This window comes from Saccostrea cucullata, unplaced genomic scaffold (assembly GCF_032062105.1).
Source record: "Saccostrea cucullata isolate Sc308-1 unplaced genomic scaffold, CSIRO_AGI_Scuc_v1 ctg1039, whole genome shotgun sequence".
Taxonomy (NCBI): domain Eukaryota; kingdom Metazoa; phylum Mollusca; class Bivalvia; order Ostreida; family Ostreidae; genus Saccostrea; species Saccostrea cuccullata.
In genome coordinates, this window is record NW_026928226.1 from 130580 (window position 1) to 147111 (window position 16532).

Sequence of the window (16532 nt, forward strand, 5' to 3'; positions counted from 1 at the left end):
AACTTATAGAGATGTTGATAATTTTCTTTTTGTTTTGCGTTAGAAAAGTATATACCCAGTCTCTGATTTACGAAGAATGTGAGCGATGTGAAGTACGTTTATCAGATATGCTTAAGATGCTAAAATCGCTGCAAAAACAAATAAGCATATATAGGGAGGAACACATGGAATTAAGAGCGGAAATAAGAAGACTATCATCAAGGCTGAACAAAACAGAAGGTATTGTTAATTTTTTTTTTTTTTTACAAACTTATTGATTTATTTTGTCCCGATCAAAATATAGAGACGTCGCCATATAGCGGTAAATAACTAAATTTAATACTTAACTCTGATCTCATCGTTATTGAGCTGATAAATATCTTAATCGCGCAAACGTCTACCGTGATCACAGGCCTTTAGATCGCTTAGAAAAAAAAATTGAGTTGTTGAAAAAAAAATAAAGGTATGGAACTCTTTTCATGGGGTACCTACTTTCGCCAATAAAATTCTTTTAAATCAAATGCTTTACAATTTTACTTTCTATCCATATCTATTCAAATATAAACAATCTTCATTTCTACCAAAGTTCATTCCGTAATTCCTTATACTTCTCGAGATATTCTGAAATCAATTCCCAAATTGACAATAATTTTTTTACTCGACGTCAGCTTGGGCCTTCACTAATTGTAAAGCGGGAACGACGGGACAAATTTTCCCCGGAATTTATTCTAAATTCAATGAATATTTGCTCATTTGCATTCAAGCTTTACAAGGTTTTCTTTAATTTGATCATATGGTGTAACTAAGTCATAAACAACATTTTAGCGGTCTAATTGTTTTGAAAATCGAAACGTATATAATATATTCCGGGAAAAATTCGTTCTACCATGGCTTCATTCACATTTATAATCAACATGGCGGTAGTTGTTGATGTAGACGTTTTCAAATTAATTTTTCGCGAAAGGAATATTATTACGGACTTAACATTACAATCTGGAGTAAGAAATCAACTTTAAATAAATTGTTGAAAGATATTGCGAATACTATGCAACTCTTCGCCGCACTTCAAACACCATCTGTTTACATGTGAATGGCCAGGGGCCCAAGCTAATGTCGAGTAAAAGAAAGTAGGTCATTTTTGAAATTGATTTCAGAATATCTCAAGAAATATCAGGAATTTCGGAATGAGCTTTGGTAGAATTGAAGAATGTTTAACTATGAATAGATTTAAATAAAAAGTAGAATTTTAGAGCATTCGAATAAAAAATATTTTAATAGCGAAATTAGGTACCCAGTGTAAGAGTTCAGTACCTTTATTTTTTTTTACACACACAATTTTTTTAAAGCGATTCAAAGGCCTGTGACCGTGATAAAGGGGTTCTGGTATTGGTGACGATAATGAATTACGATCAATCTCAAAAGTCTACAAAATATATTAAAAAAAAACCTACCCGCGGAAATTTCCGAGGTGGGGTCAAGTACGTAGGATGATTAAGCATTCCAATATTGACATGCACTGATCAGGTTGACTGAACATTTTAAAGTCAATATTGGTATAACAAAAGGGACAACTGAAACATAAGCAAAATATGACCCAATGACAAGTTAGCTGTATTAAGACTCTTTTGAAAGAGAATTTACTTTCAAGTCAAGGTCACCAGCGCCTGGCGAAGGAAAAGTTGTACCCTATTTTTGATCGTCTTAGGTCAATCGCTGTCGAGATTTAAATTCTAGACCTTCCGAGCTCGGAGCAAACGCTCTAAGCCAGAGCTACCGAGATAGATGGTACTGACGTATTTACTTTTTTCTATTTATATATCTCCATTTTCAATTTGCTTTAATGTCATGCAAGAGTCATAATGAAATATAAATGTTCCGCCTTTATATATTATGTAGTTTTTGTTTGCTCCGCTGAGTGGGTTGATTATAGAGGGCATTGTTACAAGTATCATGAGACGAAGATGACCTGGAATGATGCAAAGGTATAAAAAAAGTTTAAATGAAAATTCACAAGTAGTCGATCTTGTAAGTACACATTTTCTGATAAGGGACTATATGCGATATATTGGATAATTTTACCCCCACAAAAGTCACATTTGGAAAATTATTGAATATGATGAATTTTTTTTATATATTGTACGAGAAATCTAAATAAAATTAGATATTTTAGATTCAAAGAAGGGTATTGACAGTTTTTTTGAAAGTTCTCCTGGTAAATCATTTATGTCTCTAAACTGCTTTGAATTAGTTTCAGAGTATTTAATACAGGATGGATATTTAAGGTTACAAAATGATGTCCTATTATGCATATGAATCAGATACCTTAAGATAATTTGCAAAAAAACCCACAAAAAGTCATACCTTGGTTGTGATTTTGCAAACAATAAGTACATCTAATACAACTGATGTCCATGGCTGTTGTGTTTAGATTGCATGTGAAGAGGAGGGCGCATACCTTGTGGAGATTGAGGACAATTTAGAATCAGACTGGATCACGGACCAGTTTCTTAAAAAAGGTAAAAAAAAACTTTTTCGAAAAGAAAATGAACATTGGTCGTGCCTCTTACCCTGAAAGGAATGATGCACTATTTTTATGATACCGGTACTTAATACAGGTTAAATTTTGCAACGTGTTACAATCGCCTTTAAACATTTGGAAACAATTTTGTCGCGCTTTAAATTTGCTTAGTTTTGCTTCATTACATTGACGAGGTGTCTGGTTTTTATAATAAATCGTTAAAAACGCTTGAGCATGTAGTACTGAACATGTTATATTCCGGAACACATACATATTACCAACCAAACTGCCCTTCTCTTTAGATTTTGTCAAATCAATGTTTTAAACAATCAACAAAAAAAAAAATGATGTATTTTCTATGCAAATTATTTGTTACAAGGACGCACACCTATAGATTTTTCCAAAACAAATGCCTTTTACAAAATGTACACATCACATGTATAGGTTACATCATAGAAGCCGAGTAGTATTGATTACATCGTTTTCATGGGGCGTGGAAATCGAGGGCGCGGAGCGCCCGAGATTTCCACGCCCCATGAAAACGATATAACTAATAGTACGAGGCATCTATGACGTAAGCAACTTGTCGCATGTCTAAGGACATAAATTTCACTGAGAGTGTCAAAATTCAATAAAAAAAATATTCAGCGTGTCATGAACTTAAGATTCATTTCAAGCTAGCTCTCCAACATGTCGGACGTTCTTAGTGAATTTGTCTTTGGCTTTTTAGCTGAGTTTGAAGATGTTGACAATTTATCTTTGAGCCACGCACTCTACAAATATGAAATCAAAGAAGCAAATATCACGGAGTTTAACGATATAAAGTTTGGAGATTTTACTGTAACTTTCAAAATTTCAAAATGGATTAATCTTTTGAACGACTGGGAACATTCAGCTGAGTTAAATACATGTATTTTAATTTAGTTAAAGGCTAAGAAATAGCTTATATAATTAATATGTTCATTTTTCTGTAGTTATGAACTTGTGAAATAAAATCAGTTCTTTTCTCATGACCTGATTTCTGCCTCCTGCAGTGATATACGAAGGGGCGTGGAAAGTATTATCGCATATGTGATATGGGATATATCACCACAGAAATATCAAAGAAAATCACCGCAGATATGCGTCAAAAATTAGTTTTCCTTTTTTGCATCAAGATATTTTAGCTAAAAATGATCAATATAAAAATATACATTTTGTGTGTTTTTCTAGTAACTGTTTATAGTTTTTTTTGTCGTTTTCCGACTGTAGTATTGATTTGAATACCATTTTCCTGTTTACTCAAGCGTAGAATTACACACAGGAGAGACTCGAATATGACGTCACAATGGGCCTACAGAGACGTTAGTAAAGATTTAACAACAAAAGGTAGCGACAGATTAAAACAGAGTATATTTTGGTGCTTTTTGACAACCCATGTAAAATGAAAGCATTAGGAATATTTTTAAGCTACAGTGAATTATTGGTGTACGTATGAAACACACCAATAACTCACTCAAAAATGAGAAAAAAATCCTTAAACCCCCAACAGATATACTAATACTGTTAATAGTTTTTTTTTTATCGTTACCATTACTTTTCTTTTCGTATTATAATTCATAAAATTTAAGAGACTGGGTGAATGTAATTAACTTGATTGGAAAAAAAAAAACATATTGACGGGGATTTACTTCTGATTTTTGATATACAGTTACTAAATGGTATCTTTTCCACATAATCGCAGAAATGACCTCTGCCCCTCCTAGCTGAGCCACGGTACATATAATTAACAATACGTATACATATGGACTTTCAAAATATTGTTCCCTTGACAAAATGGTCAATAAGTTTAATTTTTTTTTTTATTGTTTATAGTGTTTTACACGAAATTTCACTGTTCAATAAGTGAAAAACAAGTGTATTAAGCGTTTTGTTTCTGGAAACCATGCCTTGCCAATTTCCAACTTTTTATTTATTTTAATTAACCCACTAGCAATAAGAACTAAAGCGGTGAAAATAAAACGGGCCCACAAATTTCAATTTATACAGTGTCTTATTACATTTTGCAATTAGAGATTCAAATTTTCAATGTTTGTTTCAGAGAAATTTGAATGATATTTTTCTTGTAGATTTATGCTCGTCATACGAATTGAAATGCATGGTTTGGACAGGTGGAACCGATAGTGATAAGGAGGGTGTTTTTAAATGGAGTCATTCCAATAATACATTGTACATTCAACTTCACGAATTGGAACTCAAAGGAACCGAGTATAAGTTCCCCGGACGTTGGAAGCTATGAAGACTGTGTGAGCCTGCTTCCTTCTGGCTATTGGAACGACGCACCCTGTAGTTTGAACTTTGATTTTCTGTGTGAAACGTCTTAACAAAGTTTACATCAAAGTCAGTCGTAGTCGAACTTGATATAATTTAATAATACTTAAAATGAATGATAATTCCATTTTTAATTTAGAACGCTAGTATTAAATCAAACTATAAAAATTAGACTCATAAAATTCATATATAAATGAAATGTTTAAAAATATATATGTTACTTGCAACTGCAAGAAATGAAATACGTGAGTTATTACTTGTTAAAAAAAGTAAAATTAAAAATTTAAATTCGAATCTTTATACCCCATTCATACGACATGATTTGCATACCTCAGTATATTTTACACATAAGTAAATTTACTCACATGTGCAATTTTTGTCGTATGACAAATTCTGCACAGTTGAGTAAATTTACACCTGGTCAGGACTAGGTGCAAATTAACTTTTGCACACACTTTGTAGCAAATTATTAGTTTATGTGTGTAAATATTGTCGTATGAACACGAGCAAATACACTTATGTTTGTATTTTGTTTTGTTTATTGCATAAATCTCCATTTAAAGTATTGTTTCGATTGTGTATGTGCATTTATTACATACTTAGTAATAAATACAGGATTTTTGCATATGCGATATGCCTGACGTCACAATAGCCGTATCAGCCCTGCAGGGCTGATATGGATTTGCAGGGCTGATATGGATCAATATCACACCCTTAGTAAATTAAACCTTAAAAAATTGAACTTGTGATCATACACATATTGGGGTTAAATAATTCTCTTACTTTTAACTTTTTGAATGTAAGGATAATCTAATTGACAAATAATAGATTATTTTCAAATTACTGATCGGGGGCATTTGAAATAGAAGTACAGTCATGTTGAAACAATCCCGAACCGTATGATACAACAGGCCGTGTACATTGTAAGAAGTACGTGCAAGATTATTTACTTATTTTCTTCACAAATTAATGTGCTCTGTATTTTATTAGTAAGTATGTAATAAAAATAATAAAACATACCCTTTTCCATATCACATCCTGTATCAGCCCGAGACACCAATATCAGCCAGAGGGCCTGAGGGCTGATACAGGATGTGATATGGAAAAGGGTATGTATTATTCTCTTGTATTGGGATGTAAAATATAAGTTGGTAAACATGGTGGCCATAAAAGGCAAAAGTGTAAACAAGGAGCCGAAATAAATTTTGGAATTTGCAAAAACGAGGACATCTTGCACCCTTTCTGGCAAACCTATGTTTATATCTTTTAAAGATATAGCTGTGGTAAGTAGTGTCCTTACCACTGTGTATATGAAATTTTCGCCCCCGTTTTATTTTCGTCCCTTTCACCCTACTCACAGGTGGGCGAATTTAGAACGGGGCAAATTCATAGAACATAGTATAATTTCTTACACAAAACTCTGACCGGGCGAATTTAAGACAGGGCAAAATTTATTGCAAACTTGTGCTAAAGGGCAAAATTATCCTGTATATAGTGTTCAAGTTGTCTCCTTGGAAATGCTCCGGAGCTATGAAAGGAACACGCATTCCATTAGTCGCTCGGGCTCCATTACCGTTTAGCTCTTGATTACTTTCTTCTACCTTTCTCTGTTTCTAATACAGACATGCTACTCACATATTATAATTTAATTCACAGGAAATTCAGTAAACTTTTTTAAATAAAGGTATTCGTAAGTATCCTCCTTGGCACCTGATCCCACCATGAATGCATATGGTCGGGGGTTTATGTTAATTTCCTATTCACATATAAAGTGTATTATTCAATGATTTTTTTTAGATCGATCAATGTTAGTTTTCTTTACCCTTTTCATTCTCCTGGAAAATACATAGTAATAATATTCAAGCAGATAATTATTTCATAATGGTCTCGCACACTTGACGTACTGTGGGTTTCCCAACACTAAAAGATTCCAGTCGTCCTATTTCTGCTGAAGACGTCAACCAGTAAATGGCAATTATTATAGTCACCTTTTTCTTTACACCCAAAGGCTCTGCTACAGTCTTTAGGACTAAGGCAAAAAGATTTTCCAACATTAAACATAATTTTTAATAATTTTTTTCCTTTGTGTGTTAAATTTTAGGCCATTCTTTGTCCATAAAGTCATTAAGTTCGTTTTTTTGTGCCAGTTAATCAGAGGATTGGACCCCCCCCCCCCCAGGTTCTTTGAGGAACATTCAAAAGTTAGTCTTATACCCAAACAATCAAGAAATACCCCTTTTCTTAAAAATTCATAATTCTGAATCTATCCATATTTTATATGAAAATATGAGGATTTACTTACAGTACATAAATCTCGTCTGAACGCGTAGCAAATTAACTTTTACTTAGGTGTGTAGATTTACTTATATGTAAATTTGCACACATAAGCAAATTTTCGTCGTATGAATGGGGTATTAGTTGCAATGTAGGAAGCAGTCTAATTATATAAGATAAGATTGAAAATGTCAGTAAGGAAGAAATTCGTGACATTTCTAAGTCAAAGCTAGTATTATAATACTTTTTATAAAACCTTAATTTATGCTTATTAATTTTAATTATTTGACTCAACTAACTTTCAGGAAATTTGCGTGTTCTGAATTACGTCGAAAACATCTAAACTAACATGATACCCAATCATATTTTAAATTCTCTCTTACTTATAAAGCAAAAAAACCATTGCCAGTTATGAAACTGGGGTTTTCTCCCGATTCAAAGACTTCTAAATAGGGAAGATTGATTGATTGCGTATTGTTTTATGTTCCATTTGATTATTTTTACACAGATGTTACAAAATACCGGTGAAGGGCTTTTAACATTTTGACCTTTACACGGCACTCATGGTCACCGAGTAGTGAGGGATCTTTTTTATTCTACCATGACACGGGTTATTAAAATGTTATTAGAAGGATCGACCAAATCAGGATAACACCAAAGTGCCGAATCCATGGCAAAGGAAAAGTGCTTTATATTTTTTATTGACTTAAGACAGTCGCAACCACAGAGGGACCAATGTTATTTACAAATATTCTATCTGCACTATTCGTTTTCCAATGGCTAAATAGTTCATCAGGGAGAATATTCCCCTACTAATAAAAAGTAGATGGCCTTCAATATATCTCTATGAATTGCTTTGAACAAATTAGAAATACAATTTAGCATTGAGGAAATTTAAGAAAAATAACTTTAAAAAGACCATTCATTCAATAAATATGGTTGACAGTGGAAACATGAACGACCTCCAACAATCAGAGAGGTAGGATAATACATGTAATTTTCGGGAAGTATATTGCCTTAAAAAATCCATAAACTACAGAAATCCTGTCATCCATTTGATGATTTAATTTTATATATATCTTTTATCTGGCATTGTAATCTAAACAATTTACCTTTAAACAAAAATGTAGTACTGCACTAGTAGAAACCAAACATGTGTATGCAGTTTTAATGACATTTTTTTAAATAACAAATCACGAATAAAGGAAAAAAATCGTCCTACTCAGTTCTACTTACTCCCATAGCCCCTGTGTATTTTTGCTTTTAATTAGTATTTATATTATCATTCACTTGTCGGAGTATGGGCATCTTTAATAACAAAGGCTTTACAGTTCATCCCGGGGAGTTACATGGAGCTTGAGTATAGACGCCAGTTTATGTAATGAACATAAATATATTGACATTTTCCTGCCATTAGGATAAAAATTTTACTGTGTATAATGTCGCCTACCTTAAAGTAGTACATAAGGTGATGACGAACAGACAAGTTCTACATGATAAACGGTACAGGTAACAACACTATAAGGAAACAGGTAACACACACACGTGGTGATTGGTTTAAGGACTGGATTGGACTGAGGTAGGAAGCTTGCTGGCCAGTATGGGTGGATGACTATGAGATCAGGGTGATAGGTCAAAGGGAATACATTTACATACACAATTTCACTACATTCCTCCCCGTTTTATTTAATAAAGCTAGGGGCAATTACTGTAATTAAATCAGAGGAATGTAAACCAGAAATACATGAATATTATTTAAGTATGACATGGAAAACGTATTAACTAATTCATGTATCCACATGAACTTGGCCGGAATTACATCTAGCACTTTAGTTCTGCAGGATAAACATGTTTGTATGTGGCAAGATTGAATAAAGTACATTGATATACGAATTGTGATAATTCGTATGTAACTTCCACATTAGATCAAATGATTATGTTTATAGACATATGCATTCCATGTTGTATGTTATACATTTCCTATGTTTTAACACTTAATTTATAGCCAAAAGGAATATAACTTACCTATGACCTAACACTGACCTACTTCCATGGGAGTCCTGTAACTGAATAGGTTTCATGACATATGGTTTTAGTCTAGTGAGATTTAGTTGTACAAGCTTAACTTAATTGTGTATACAACTGATTTGCCTAATTAAATCGTGCTGGTGTGCAGTATATGTTAGAACTTTACAACAGATAAATTAACTAAACTGATGTGATGCTTTCTAATAATTAACTTAATATATATTACGATTATCTTCTAATGTAAGTCGTCACCTTAAATATCTGAATACCTAATACTCTATAACTTATACTAACTTAAGCCTAACCTAAACTAAGTAAACTGTATATTTTCTTACTATACCTATCCTGATAACTATATTAACTAAAGAAGGTATGTATCCTTAATTGTCGACTAAATATAGAAGACGCTAGGAAATATAACTATTAAATAACGTATTTACAAAACATATTCCGCATCAGTACCGTCACTTTCTAAAATTAGTTAGCCGTGTATGATACGGAAAATGTACGACATATAACTAACTACATGTATAAACAAATTATGTAAAGCAATCCACCCAATACTGTCACTGAGAAAGGTCAGCCAAGTATATGAACGGAAAGCATAAGGTCATTTACATAAAGCAATCCTGCCCAATACCTTCACTGAGAATGGTCAGCCGGGTATCTGACAGAAAGCATAGGTTGCATGATTACACCAGTCCTGGTTGAAGTGTTCCTAAAGTCCTCAGGAACTGGGTCAAGGACATGCAACAGAATAGATCATTGCATATTAATTATGATTTACATATTGCCTGAATATGCTTCACCCAGATTAGGCTTCGGTGGAACAGTGAAAGGAACTACATCATCTAGGTCACAGCGTCAGTAGTAAAATCCACCACAAGCCAAGTCTTCAATTGTGAAGTTTGACCTGTTAAAGGGACAAGCTACGTCTATCCTAGATAATGCATCTGTATTGGTATGCTCTTTGCAATCCCTTTGTACAGTCATGTTGTATTTCTGTCCAACGAGCTAGCTGGCTTACGTATGGTAAAGCATCTTCCCAGCAAGTAGTATCGAAAGAAGTGCGAAAAGACTATTACTGCAAGAAGTTCCTTACCATAGTTGTGCAGTAGCATCATTGTTCAGATGACAGGGTTAAACTAGCATAAGCGATAGTTCTCTCTTGACCATCTTGGATTTAAGATTGATTAAGTAAAACTTATGAAAATCAACAAACTAAAATCTGCACTATTTTACATCCACAAACTACATTCTACACTATTTCCCCTCCCTTTTATTTTTAAAATAAGAGAAGTAGTAATACCTAACTGTTCTAATTATTAATGGAGGAATACTAGAACTTATCTAATGTAGTTTGTGCATATAAAATTAGCTATACTGGTGTATTGACTATTGTACACAAATTACTAAAGTACTATAATTGTGTAGGCAAGTCTACTAGTAATTCCACTAAACACTATAACGACTAAAACGTGCTGCAATTTATAGTTATAATAATCACTTATGTTGGTAATGTTAGTAAGCTAAGTATAATGATCTGTTTACTAATCTAAACTGATTATAAATATGATATAAGAACTAAAATAATGTAGGTCAACTACCAACTACTATCAGTTGAGTGTTAACAACCAGTTCTTGTTCAAATGTTTGTACATGTAGTTTGAATAAATTAGAGTTGAATAAGGTTAGACTGCAATAAAACTATATACTGTAAACCAACTTTTATTCGCGTGCGAGAAATTTTCGCGAAGTTCGCGAAAGCCTCGTTATCGCGAATATTTCTCGCCGCGAACCGGATCTTAAAGTCTATGTATCTATTAACAAGAGAACCTAAATAGGTTTCATCGCGAAAATTAATCGTCGCAAACTAGTTTACCCCCGGTAAGTCGCGAAATAAAGTCGTCGCGAATAAAAGTTGGTTTACAGTAAACTGTTATTAACACTACAGTCTACTGACTTAATACTACCCGGTAAGTACTAGAATACATGTACTAAAATTGATTAGATTACTACACTAATTTGATGTAAATCTTAACTAAAACTAAATGTTTCCTTTCCTATTTTTGAGAATGGAAAGATATTTATCTAATTAACTAAGTCTAACTAAAAACCAACATATTAAGTATACTAGAACTAGAATATAACTCGATAAACACTGGGTAAAAGCATTTCAGGTTTATTTAAGCAAATGATCTAAGTCAATGTGATAGGCTATGGTACAACCAAGCACTTGTTCTCAAGTGGCAGCCCAGATGGAATGCCCAGCCCATTGTCCACATAATAGAATACACAAACAAGGCATTCTGCGAAGTAAGTTAGGGGGAAGTTCTTGTCGGCCGCATTCCAAGTAGACCTGGTTGGGCCATCTGTGCTGTCACTTTCAGTAGTGGTTGTGGTAACGTACACAGCTGTTGCTGGTACAGACAGTGTGGAATCAGCATTCAGCGCTTCACTAATTTCCTTCTGTTGTGGATCCAGTAGTGAAGAGATTGCTGTTTCCTCTTGTTCTGTAACCAGCTCTTGGTAGGAGGGCTCCTGTAAACTGTCGATTGTCTTAGGAGCCTGTGTATCTGGTGTCAAGTCCAGGGTTTGTTGTTGGCAATCAGATGTATCATTAGTGTCTGGAGTTGTTTGGCAACTAGCAGTTGAATACTCACTACTCTGTAGCCTTAACTCAGACTCACTGCCATCTGTCTCATCTCTGTCCTCTATGTCTTCTGAGTTTGAAATTCCAGGAACATGGAGATCATCCTGTGACACCATACCAGCAGGTGATACATCACCACTTGGCATTTGTGGAAACCCTGGTGGACTCTTGGAGGTAACTGTGGGCATCTGCTGCTGCTAGTGCACTGCTGCAGTAAATGTTGGCTGCTGGTGCTGATGATACACTGGTGCAGTCAGGACAGATTCACAGCTGCTGGTGTCTCCAGGTTTTAATGGTGAAGAACCATCTGATAGTTCCTGGCCTTGGTTGTAGGGAATTTCACTTGTTGACATAGCAGGGCATTGTACAGCTACCCCATCTTGTGAGTGTGCCAATGGTGGTGGTGGCATTGGTGGTCCTCCATACATGCATGGCTGTGGGTATTGCTGTTGAGGTACCATGTATCCAGGTGGAAACATTCCAGGATATGGGCCATATGCACAAGGTATGCTGGGATATGGCTGTGGTGGTCCAAGGAATGGTTGTAGGAATGGTCCACCATATTCAGGAAATGGTACTGGATAGCTCCCAGGAACTGGTACACACGGAGTTGGATACACGTATGGATTAAGAGATGACAGGTATGGTCCACCATAGAATCCCGGAGGTGCTGTACATGCTGTCATAGCTGAGTTCATCTTGTTGATTAATTTTCAGTAGTTCAAAGTTACGAAAATTATCACGCCGTTTGATACTACTGAAACAGTCAGTCGGAGAATGTGTGTATTTATATTGCTGTACGTTACGCTATTTCCACGTCACGGTAAACGAAACCGCCGGTGAAAATATTACACACTAATGTGACTGATATGCAACAAGTTCCGTTTGATCACCGTGATCTGAATAAAATGTAACTTTAACACAATATAATTGTAATTGTATTTAAGCCGGTTTAATTCATCTGTATAGTCCAGGTAATTTACACAGCGTCTATTCTTTCTATCATCTTCTCTCTATCTTCTTTTTATCTTTAATGTTTTCTATCTTTATTTTTCGATTATTGATGAATTAAACTTTTCTTTAACACAATAAATAATTGTTTCTAAGCCGGTTTAATTCAACAGTAAAGTTTCTGGCGATTAGTTAGAGGTTTCTTTTCTTTCTATCATTTCTTTCTATCTGTATATCGCTGGTAGTTAAATAGCGTTTCCTTTATCTTTGCTTTTATTTGATGATACTCTATAGTATTGGTCCAAAATATTAGTGTTGTACACTTTAATTAATTGCTTAATCTGTAAATTAGCGTACCTAAATTACCGCACTGACTCTTATAACGTTATGTAAACGCCCGATGACAGACGACGGTAGCAATAAGCACTGATGTTACTAAAATAAACACCAGATAAACTAATTAATTAAAGAGTATAGTCAATTGATGAATGTTACATGAATTGTTTGTATTTTTGCAAAGAGATTTACTGTCGTTGCACAGAGCTAATATGTAAAAATGTAACACTACAAAAATCAGTCTACTGTTGAAGCGAGAAGCACGTGCGCTTTGAGCTATATATAGCTACAACAGGTAAACGGGTTTGCATGAACTAGTTCTGTGAAACTACATGTACGAGGGTTGATCCAAAAGTTGGAATTTCTTTTTAAAATTTTAGCGTGATTTAATGAAAGGAAACAACAGGCATATTCATAATATATAGGCATAATGTAACAATGTTGGAAAATTTCAATATTTTCCAATTACCAATAAGGTCATACGACCTTTCTGAAAATGGATAGTCGTGAAACCCGGGGGAGACTTCGACGTAACATCAAATTAGATATGTCACGTCACGTTATAGAAGCATCTCGCTCTTATGTCCAATTCAAATAGTGGTGAAGTACAAAATGCTGCCTTTCTCTCCATTTTTTTTTTCTCAAGAAAAATCTGGGTATCTTCTCGCACCAACGTATCTTCATTTTTTACTCATATGTCAAAAAACTACCCATCTTTACCTCTGATGTTCCAATTTCAGTACCAATGTCAAGAACAATTCGGTAGCAGACAACGTCCATTAATGCTTTTAATTTTTCTAGGGGGATACACACTTAAAACAGAGCCTCAAAAAAGCGACCACACCTTTAATCAACTTCCATGAAAGTTCTATTTTTCTTAAATTTCTTATACCACTTGAAAACCAATAACTAAAAGCATTTTTCCCAAGCCTATGTCAATAAAATACGTATTTAAGATAGAGTGATCCCGGAATTTTCACGAAAAAGATGACTCGACCGAATTTTGACGTTGTCTAACAACTTAAAGATGAACAATAAATCATCAACTTAAAAATTAAACATCCAGTAAAATCAGTAAAACTCTCACAGAAATATTCATAAAAGAGCAAACAATCATAATAATGACATAATTTTCGTTTTATGTACCACATAGCGCGGTATAGTTCTGATTTCACGTATTAAGAAAAAAAATTATAATAAACGCGTTAATGTCTCCCCCGCATTTCAAAACAATCGTTTCTATGGCAACTGCCACAGAGTTACTATCAAAGATATTTGAAATGTTTTTTTAATTTTAAATATTCATCAAGTGTCTTTATTTTCATTTGTAAATTTCAACCAATTCCACTTAAAAATAAATAAAATATGAAGAAATTACACGAACTTTTGGATCAACCCTCGTATATAAAACTAACAAAAACACTGTCTCTCTCTACTTTCCCCCAAAATATTTTTTGGGAACTTAAAGAAGGAAAAAACAATATATGAATATACTAATTAAATTACGAGTCGAGAAGAAAACGCTCCTCGAAAATTGTCAACACGAGTGACAACTTTTTCAATAGAAAAAAAAATGAAATATTTGTGTCGTGCAAAAGAATGAAATATACATTGTACAAACAATTTAGAATGAATTTAAGTCGTTGTGGCACGAGTGACCGAAACTGAATCAAGTGAGAAGAAAAAAAATAATGCAATTTGCACAAGACAATGTAAATGTTCAAATTCTCGTAGTTGACGTTTACAAAAAACGCCCTTACGATATTGTACACTAAGTAGTAATGAAAATATTCAAAATTTTCGCACTAACGTTTACAAAAAACGCTGTACGATAAATATAATACTAAATACTAATGAAAAACGAAAATGCAAAAATAATTGGACCGTGATATCACCACGTGTTCAAATGCGACTCACGCGTGAAAAAAAAACCTGGCAAATTAGTCAAATTGTTGGAACTTTGCAAATAACGTTAATTATAACACCTGTAGGCAACAGTTTCCTAAAATGACTTAACTCTTTACAACTTATTGAACTGTTATGCAACAAACATTTAATGGTCACGTCATAGAAATAGAAATTTACCACTTCCCCGCAAGAACCTTTTAGCGTGGTACACGTTTCTAAAGTTTAGCGTAAATAATATTATGACGTTATATTTTAATACAAAAAAAAAACTTCTTTTATTTCATAAGATTTTTGCAAGTATAAAATAGAAGGAAATTGGCATTAAATTAAAGATTAAATGAACTTTTTAAAGTGCGTGAAAATGCGTGATTGCGGGGAAACGGTATATGCGTGATTTTGCGTTAGAAATAGGAAATGGTATATGCGTTAAAATGCGTGATTGCGGGGAAGGGGGTTAATGCAAAACATTCCACGTGAATGGTTTTACTCACGAGTGACAGACAATTCACACGTGAATTTTGTGAATAAAAACATGTAACTTCAGTACGCCCCGCACCGAATTACCGGCGACGCCAGTGTAGTAAAATAAGGCATTTTACTGTGTATAATGTCGCCTACCTTAAAGTAGTATATAAGGCGATGACGAACAGACAAGTTCTACATGATAAACGGTACAGGTAACAACACTATAAGGAAACAGGTAACACACACACGTGGTGATTGGTTTAAGGACTGGATTGGACTGAGGTAGGAAGCTTGCTGGCCAGTATGGGTGGATGGCTATGAGGTCAGGGTGATAGGTCATAGGGAATACATTTACATACACAATTTCACTACATATATATATAACTATAAACAGATGGGAAACATAAAATATCGAAAAAGCATTTTTAAAAAGAACACAATCAAAAGATCCAAAAATAAGAGGAACCCTTAAATTCTTGATTTTTGTCACTTCTTGTATTTAGTAATGTTCTTGACTGGACTATTTAATATTACGTCAGACCTATAATATCTTATATTTTGTAAGCTTCACCTCGGTCAATATTGATATTTTTCTAGTGAATAACACGCCACATTTAACACCAAAAGTAATTGTATGATATTTTGTAAGCACAATTTATAGAACAGTCAAAAACTAAGTAAACTACATGTATAACAGCATATGAAAGCAAAAAATTAATTTCCTTAATTATATTTTAACCATACATTTTTTACAGTAAAAAATATAGTACATTAGCATAAATATATCACATTTGAATGTTTTAGATAAGGGCAGATACATTTTCATCTTGGTTAATTGGCTTCCTTAGAAATCTTATCGACGAATAAGGAATATTTTAAAATTTGATACGTTAATGTATCGAAACAAATTTTTTCCGGTAAACACTGTACAAAATATAAAAAATAGAATAAAAATATTTTTGTAAAATAAAAAATCAAATATTTCCTTATTTTGTAGTCTAACATCCATTTATGCTAATCAAATACATGAATTCAAAATGTTGTGTACCTTCTTTGCTCTTTGTTTTGCCCAGGTATTTTCCCAGTCTCTTATAAACGAGAAATATGAAC

General features: G+C 33.7%; 1 protein-coding gene across 1 annotated transcript; it reads left to right on the forward strand.

Annotated features, from left to right (window-relative positions):
- On the forward strand, nt 1-4949 carry LOC134276829 (snaclec bitiscetin subunit beta-like). Its single transcript, XM_062759120.1, has 4 exons — nt 1-219; nt 1876-1961; nt 2408-2495; nt 4606-4949. The coding sequence occupies exons 1-4, from the start codon at nt 12-14 to the stop codon at nt 4773-4775; spliced, it is 552 nt and encodes a 183-aa protein (XP_062615104.1). The 5' UTR covers nt 1-11; the 3' UTR covers nt 4776-4949.
- Nucleotides 4950-16532: the final 11583 nt, after the last annotated feature.

Excerpts from the sequence above, each read along its gene's own strand:
- LOC134276829 (XM_062759120.1), top strand. The coding sequence starts at position 12 with ATGTTGATAATTTTCTTTTTGTTTTGCGTTAGAAAAGTATATACCCAG. Across the intron at positions 220-1,875 it reads AAGGCTGAACAAAACAGAAG|TTTTTGTTTGCTCCGCTGAG; the intron begins GTATTGTTAATT and ends TATATTATGTAG. Across the intron at positions 1,962-2,407 it reads TGACCTGGAATGATGCAAAG|ATTGCATGTGAAGAGGAGGG; the intron begins GTATAAAAAAAG and ends TGTTGTGTTTAG.